Source organism: Hordeum vulgare, chromosome 6H, assembly GCF_904849725.1.
Source record: "Hordeum vulgare subsp. vulgare chromosome 6H, MorexV3_pseudomolecules_assembly, whole genome shotgun sequence".
Lineage (NCBI taxonomy): Eukaryota > Viridiplantae > Streptophyta > Magnoliopsida > Poales > Poaceae > Hordeum > Hordeum vulgare.
The window spans coordinates 432,611,584-432,619,940 of NC_058523.1; the positions used below are offsets into that span (position 1 = coordinate 432,611,584).

Consider the following 8,357-nt stretch of genomic DNA (forward strand, 5'->3'; position numbering starts at 1 on the left):
TCATGTTAACTCACATGGTGCACAGTGCATGTGCAGGTATACGCCTGCATGCAGCAGATCAAACAGTAGAGATGCTGCTTAAATTCAGGTCGGTATTCGCCAGCACCAAACGCAACGCACGCATGGCTGCCATGGCCAAGCTATAATGCTGCCGTGTCGTTTCCTTGCTCTCTTTCTCTCTCTTTCCCTCTGCTGGAAGAGCAGAAACAGAATGATGAAAAACATCAGTCACCTCGTGTGCGTGCGCTCGTGTTGTCTGTTAGGAGCTGGTGTTGGTCACAAAATAGGCACGAGAGCCTTCACACCTGTCACGCTGATTTGCTGGCTAAAAGATTGACAGATCAAATCCCTCTGCTTCCCCAGAGCCAGAGGCCCCAAGAAAAGCGGTCTAAAAAGGTGGTTAGAATATACGTACTCGTCAGTTTCTGTGTTCGCCTTTGACGCTGCCGATGGCATCATCTTTTGTCAAAATCAAAGCGTCTCATCTCAAGTAGTAGTACAAATTATTACCATGATGATGAACACCCACAGTGGTAGATCCCAGGGAAAACGTACAATACAGCACCATCATATTCATATCCAGCTACAAGTTAGTTAAGCTTTGACGCTGGAGCACGCTAGAAAAGAGAATAAGCTAACCTCCAAGAACGGCACGACCACTGCACAGCTTACAAATTGACATACTGAGCCAGGCAAGACAGCTGCTATATACCGTTCTTTGCATGTGAAACCCGGAAATCCCTGATGATCATGGAGTGCTGAGGCTGACATGAGCATGCCCAGCAAGATTGTTTCATCTATATATTGCCGTTGCAGGATCTCTGATTGGTTGCAGCCGCATTGGCGCGTCACTTCTTCTTTGTTTTTGTGTCAAACACCATAGCCTTGACACAAAGGCGAGGCTTGGCCGAGACGAGTTCAGCTGGGAGAACAGACACACCGGCCACAGAAGATCCGACGGGCACCCCGGAAATGGGGAGCACCTCCACCAGTACTGCCACCTGGACATTAGAAATGCAATGCTACTGTAAGCAGTGAGTAAGATTAATGAAGGACGTCGTTACAAGAACTTTCAACTTGGCATACTCTGCAGATTACCTAAATATAATGTGGCGTTCAACTTGACATATTGCGATAGATTATCATAAAGTCTAGTTGTCCCCCATATATGTACGCGTTTGATGAACAGTATTAGCTCACTAGCCAAATGGTAGCGAAACATGCCCCCATATATGTAGGCGTTTGATGAACAGTATTAGCTCGCTAGCCAAATGGTAGCGAAACATGCCGTGAAATTAAACGTGCTGAAACTACTGTGTCAGATGCCAATACCTGACCAGACATATATCAATTGTTATCATGATGGAATGACAAGGCCTTACTTCTACTAGTCAGCATTCAACTTCGAAGGTTCTAAAATTTTCAGTCCTTGGATTATGGTGCCTTGAGTTTCTAACTTTAGATAGCTGAACAGTAAATTTGGTAAACTGTAACAAATTACTGAAGGATTTGTTCAAAGATACCTCAGGAGACTTGAGATCCACAATTGCGTCCTTAGCAACTGACTTGACAGCAGCAGCAACAACCTTGAAACATTGTTGCCTATCCATTAAAGCTTGTTGAACTGAGCTGTTATTGTCATTCTTCTGCGTCTTATTCACCGTTTCATCAATGCCTCTCCTACTGTACCCAACTGCGAACTTTATCATAGGTTAAATTTATACTCAACTCAATACGAACTCACTAGTGCCAAAAACGCTCTATTATGGGACCGAGGGAGTGGGAAATTTGGATTGTATATTGTGGTCAATATATTTCCATGAGATATTATTGCTGGTAATAAAGTAACTTCATTCTTCAAAATAAATGCAACATTTAGTCAGCCCCTATGTTATGTGGGTTACTTGTAACGGCACTGGTGCCATCCACAACATTGCCAGATGGCGAAGTCCTCAAGAAGTAGCAGAAGTCTAGCAATGCCCTAGTTGACTATGTACCTTAGTTAGCAGCAGATTGGTATCTAATCCAGTACATACCCTAGTTAGCAGCAGATTTGCATCTAATCTAGTACATGTTCTAGTTCCAAGAGGTCAATAGAAGTCCGGCATATTTGGACTGGTTGATGATGACTCCCATATATACAACAGGAATGGCATGTTATTGAGTAGCCTATCAATCCAGAAAATAGTCTTCCCTAACCTCCTCTCTTCGCCCCCCCCCCCCCCCCCCCACCCAGCTACTCCACCGTGCCGGCTATGGGTGCTCAGCCGACAACCGTTTATGAGGCCGAGAGCTCCCAGGCCACGGCTTGGCCCTAAGATCACAGACCTATACCACAGGAGCACCCAAGGATGTGATTATTTTATATGGCTCATAATTAAGGGTGATGGGCATGGGAGACAGAACAATTAATTGTAAATTGCACACACCATCATACCGTAAAACTAAACAAAATGCAGGGAACAATTTTAATCAGCACATCCAATCAGTATACAAGACCAACAATGCTAAATATATTTAAAAAAGGGATAGATAAAATACTGGAACAATCTATTGGGTGAATTTAAATGAAGTTGCAAATTAATCTCACAGTAGAACAGTATTATAAGCAGTAGTGCAATCTTATCCACCTTGATAGGCTCATCTTGATCTTCCTTATTCCTGAAGAAGTCCAGGAACAACTTTGACACAGTGGCATGTAGTTCTGTTTCTGATAGAACACAAGTTTCCTGAATAGGGAATATGCGATGACACCACCTGTCCATTCAGAGTAATGATTTAGAAAAAGGTGCAAGCTTAGATTTTCAGGACAAGATTACTGGGAGATATTACATATCATTTAAAGAGAAGTAGTGAACTGAGCTTAACTATATGAAACGACCTAGGAACATTAGCTTCGCTGTATGACATTCGCACTACTACATCCATTTCTTGAATAAAATAGTGGCAGAAAAGTTGGTGCAGTTTGGCTCCCAGGCTCAGATGAGCCCATGCATGAACAGTACAATTGCCACGAATTAGTTTTTGCAAGCAAGATGCTCAAATGCATGAAGTTCGTGCAAAATTTCATGAAGTTTGGACATTCGAGGAGCTCGTGGCAAAAAAGACAAATTCTGGGTGTTTGAGAAACATTTGATCACCAAAGAACTAGTCATGGTCAGGGGTGCGTGGAAGCTAGCTATCCATGTGCCAGAACCATGAGTTGGTTGTAAGATCTTATGGGTTTCAGCTCTAGCCTACCCCAACTTGTTTCGGACCAAAGGCTTTGCTGTTGTTGGGAAACATTTGAAAAAACCACTGTTCGGAGCCAACTTCGTCTTTTTTTTCCACGAGCTCCTCGAATGTCCAAACACCCCAAAATTTTGCATGGACATCACGCATTTCAGCATCTTGCTTGCAAAAAAAATATCAAAATTTTGTTCATATATGTTTTTACTATTTTTGGCAATTTTACTGTTTGCTGAGAGCAGATGAGCCCAGGCTCAGAACTGAATATCCGCAGAAAGGTTGTGATTATATAAATATAACATAAGATTACATCTAGCAAAGAGAAGATGGTGCATTCTGCCTTTCTAATGCTCTGATCCACACTACAGATATGTTTCTGTACGGAAGTAAAAGCCAGCTCCCGGTTATCGAATAAGATCCCAACTCTCTCAGTTAGGTAGTTTATCTTTCAAATTAGGAAGGTGTCTTTTAGCTTGGGCTTTAAGCCAATTGGAAATAAGATCTGTGATTGTTACCAAGATTGGATAGGCAGGCCACATTAAAGAGGGCCCCTTTTGAGGAATCAAGCAAGAATTACTTGCCTTCAGGGGCAAGAGCCTCTCCCTAACCCTAGTACACAATGTATTATTCAGCATATATACGAAAGAGGCAAATATGATACACAACCACTACAAAGGATTGAGATAAACGAAAAAAAAAAGAGGCATAAGACTGAATCAAGGTTGTCGATATTGTCAAGAAAATACTGTATAAGTGCCGTAAGCATTTTTCCATCATACTATGGTCCACAGTGCCTATCATTCATCATATAGCTGGAAGAGGCAGGGGATGAGGGTATAGTACTCATAATAACAAAATAGGAATGAAATCAATAATATTTGACTATAAAACTGAACAAGGCTTTCAATAATGTAGAAGAAGTATCATAAGCTAGCATTCCTTCAGTTCTTCAGTGAACAAAATGCAAAGCTTTCACCTTTTTCAAAAAAAAAAAAATCTTCAGTTCAAGGGAATCTAAAAAAAGACAAGTAGGTGGAATCATTGATCCACTTGCTATAAGGACGTATTCATTCTAGCAGTATGACTAAATAGATGAGTTCATTCAATGAAGTTGAAAACTTACTGTGGAGATTTAAGCTTCCCAGATCTCAGTGAACGAAACACTTCAGTAAGCATCTGAACAACATGAACACCTCCAGTAGGGAAAGAGAAGAAAAGCAAACCACTCATTGATAGCTTAATCAATGAGAGATTTGAAGTTCTGTCAGGATTTCCACTTGTATCGGAGTGAACTGAATTTGTTTCTACTTCAATGCTGCCTATTATGATGCAAGAAAATGCACAAAATCAGAAAAACACAGTTAAGTGAACCACCCACAATGATAATTGACACCTCTAGATCTAGCATCGCCAAAAAGTTATCAAGCACAATTTATACCAGTAAATTCTGGCGCATCACCCTTCCCATTTGTCGCTGCATCTTCTGAATGTTCAATTTCGGATGCCTCGGAAAATATTTTTCTTTTCTTTGATGCCGTTTCCATAACACATGGTTCGAAGTTTTCAGAACTATGGCTGCTTGCATCGCTAATATACTGTAAACAATGCTTTTATGTCAACATATTTCCATATAAGGTGCAGAAATATATGTTCTAGTTCACTGCAAGTTCACAGCAAAAGAGATGGGCACCACATGGTGAATGGATGCCATACAAATTCAAGTGCAGCATCATGAAGATAACCAAATTCGAAGTAGCAGTACAAAGACAGAATTGCAGGCCTAGAATTATCAACTGCAGAAGAAAATGGAAGTATAAGTAGCAAGATTAACCTCTCCAAGAATGGATATGGCCTCCTTGGTCGCACTTTTCTCTCGTTCTGTAAAATGACAATCGCATCAAAAGAATTGCGACACTGGACAGAAATTAAGTGTATAAGTAAAACTTTGCCAGAACTAAGATTCATTTAAAATATGTTCTTGTTCATAATAAGTTTCTAAATGGTACTGCAAGTCACATACAGTGAATCGTATCATACATCATCGTCTTTTACTATCTGTCTTCTTAATCTACCTTGAACTATTGATTTCTCCTATCATAAAACAGGTGCAGCTGATCCACCTACTAAATATTTACTTTGCTAACATTTGAAATCCTGATTCACTTGACAGTAGCTTATGTAACAGTATACCCATCGCTGAAATCATGGAAAATACTAATTGCTCAATGTATGTCCAGTAGTATCACACTTTGTGTACTTCGTGATATGGGTAGTGAAGTGGTGGTACTAGTGTAATCTGAAGATGGCAGTGCAAAATATATAATTCCATTTAGTTCCATGACATAACACTCATAACAGATGCTAGAAAATGGAACTAACTTTGGGACCTCCAAATTCACAACTAAACGATAGTACTAGTACTTTAGTGTGTCGTGATAAAGGAACTCGTATAAATCTAGGAACAGATAGTCAGATATATCGCACTGATGAACTTTCTAGTCCCCCTCCCCTAGGTATCCTTCAAAATGACCAAATGCGGCAGAATAGCGCAAGAGAATCTAGCATGAAGGAGGGCGCGCACTGATGGGGCAGGTGATGAGGAAGCCGGAGTGCGAGCGGAGGAGGAGGGAGCCCGACGCGCGGTAGTCGTAGCGCGGGAGATTGATCACCGCGGCGTGCTGCTCCCATGGCTGCAGATCCCGGCCGCCAGCGGCGGCGGCTACTGGCTCGGGCGGCTGCTCGCGGGAGGGTGCTGGGGTTTCTGTCTCGTGCTTGGACTCTGGCGCCGCCATGGGGGGTTTGGGGCACAGGAGGTCCGGAGCTCTCGGTCGACTGGTCGCGTTTTGGATGCCCTACGCCCCTACCAAAGAATGCACTATGCACGTAACCCCGACTTCGAAGGCGTATCGCCATTCTTTCCCTTTTTTTTTTCAAGCAACTCCAACTGGACGAACTATTTGGTCCGTCACACATCGTTTAGGTCGTCGTGAATAAAAGTAAAGACTAACACGTCGACCCATTTTTAAAATGTGTATACTTTCCGTCCACGTGAATTCATTTCAGACCCAAATTTTGGGTTAAAATGTGTCGGCACGGACGCCGCACATGTCTTGTCATGTTCGCGTCCGTCCACACGTGGCGCTCGGTCAATAACCAGCGACGTCTTTATTAATGACGATCGTCCATCGACGGCCCATGCGCCAGCGACCCTAGACGTCCTTTTTTAATCCGAGGAGGGTCGGCCTCATCCTTTTTCAGAAGTCGTCCCATTTAGCCACCCACTGCTCCCCCGCCGATGACAAACCCTAGCCACCATCATGAGTTTCTTCTCCGGTTCGAGCTCTGGCAAAGACAAGGGCAAGTCCCCATGTCGTCTCTGTCCGCGCGCTCCCCTCGCCGGCGTCTTCACGCCCGCCTCGGCAACGGATCAGCATATCAATGCAAGAGGTGAGGTGGCACTAGGAGCACCGCATTCCCCTCCCTTATGCCGAGGTCACGCTGACGCACGACTAGCATTTGGATCCGAAAAAGATCGCAGTGCCAGCACTAGTGCAGAAAAGCCTAGCTATGGCGTGACAAAAACGGCCTTGCTCGCGTAAGCACCCGATGCCACCAATATCGTGCCACTGTTAAAAAAATAGTGTTGGCATTGAAGACGATGCCGACAGTATTTGACATGTTTATGGCATGCCGCGTGGCCAACGCGAGCACTAAAATATGTGAGTAGTGGCATTGCATGTTAGTGCGACGCCGGCAATTTCATTTTCAGATTTAAACCAAATATGTACAGCAGCGCGAACAAACCAGAATAACAACATAATCAAAGTTTAAAACAATAATTAAACAATACAATCCAAATACCAGAATCTAAATTCAACGGTACCCATTTATTTGACATTATTCAAAAAAGTATTAAAAGTAGGCAAATAACATAAGTACAGAAGTTCAACAAAAGAGGAGGCAACAAGTGTAAGCCTACTACCTAGCTAACTCGATATTACAATGGGTGGAGTCATAATCATAGTCTCGAGTAAGTGTACCATCATCGTTGCCAGCAAGCCTGCAGTAGACCATGATCTCGTGATGATCGTAGTCAAGGTAGAACGTGGCTCTCTCCCAAGCTTTCATCTCGCAAGCAGTTGCAAGAGTTGTCCAACCAGGACAACCGAATTAGGTGTGAGTTGGCCCATTGGTGACAAAACAATTGAATCATTGCGTTGTCAGCATCTTCATGAGGGCGCATTAGAATGTGATGGTTGCATCAAGCGGAACTTGAAACTTCTCTAAGAAGTTACGCCTTGCCCCGCAAGGGATGACCTGAGTAAAATTAAAAAATAACTAGTTAGACAATTTCGGCCATAATCGTACCATATGAAACTCAATCAGAATATGTTGAACTAAATCATACATATACCATTTCAGTGATGAAGTCTTTCGAAAGGTCGATGAAGAACTTCCTATCCTTCTAGCATCTCAAAGTACCACGGTTCTTATACGGGGCATCCATTTACTACTCTCAATATCGTTGATCAAAGTAAGCATGGATCATTAAACTAAATAACTAACACATCAAAATAAAACATATACATGTAATTAATCAATTCTACAAACGGTGCATGGTTTAAACATATAATAACATGTATAAAGTTAGACAACCATTCATATACGAAATAGCTAGTTATATAGTGCTATGTCTATCATTTAGAAAGCTATTGGCCAGAGGGGCCGTGAAAGCACATATGCTCCCTTGGTGATTTTGATAATTCATGACAACATACATCGTCTCTTGGACTAACACTTTTACCTAAATATTTCAGGATTAGTCCATGGAGAGCTATGGCTTAAGGTTTATGTGGAGATACCCCTGGATGCAAGAAAGGAATAATATTGGCTCAAGCTTCAAGCTAGAAGACTCTTCATTTTATATTTGGGAGAAATCACTTTGAGTCCATAGGAAAGCCAATACTATTAAAAGGGGTGAGGTAGTAAAATGAATTGATTGCTCAAATGCTCAAAGTTAGCCACCAAAACACTTAGTCATTTTTCCAACATTTCCACTCTGTCAAGTTCCACATTCACAAATTCAGTGTCACAAACTTTTCCACATCAGAACCACCAAGTTTGAATCT

The 8,357-nt window shown here is 42.2% G+C and overlaps 1 protein-coding gene across 1 annotated transcript; it reads right to left on the reverse strand.

The window, feature by feature from the left end:
- Positions 1-486: 486 nt before the first annotated feature.
- Positions 487-6,139, reverse strand: LOC123402289. The gene is made up of 7 exons (XM_045096190.1): positions 5,810-6,139; positions 5,060-5,106; positions 4,667-4,823; positions 4,352-4,547; positions 2,631-2,757; positions 1,524-1,700; positions 487-1,001 (listed from the first exon to the last, which is right to left on the reverse strand). Exons 1-7 carry the CDS (start codon positions 6,018-6,020, stop codon positions 849-851), a joined length of 1,068 nt encoding a protein of 355 aa, XP_044952125.1. The 5' UTR covers positions 6,021-6,139; the 3' UTR covers positions 487-848.
- Positions 6,140-8,357: the final 2,218 nt, after the last annotated feature.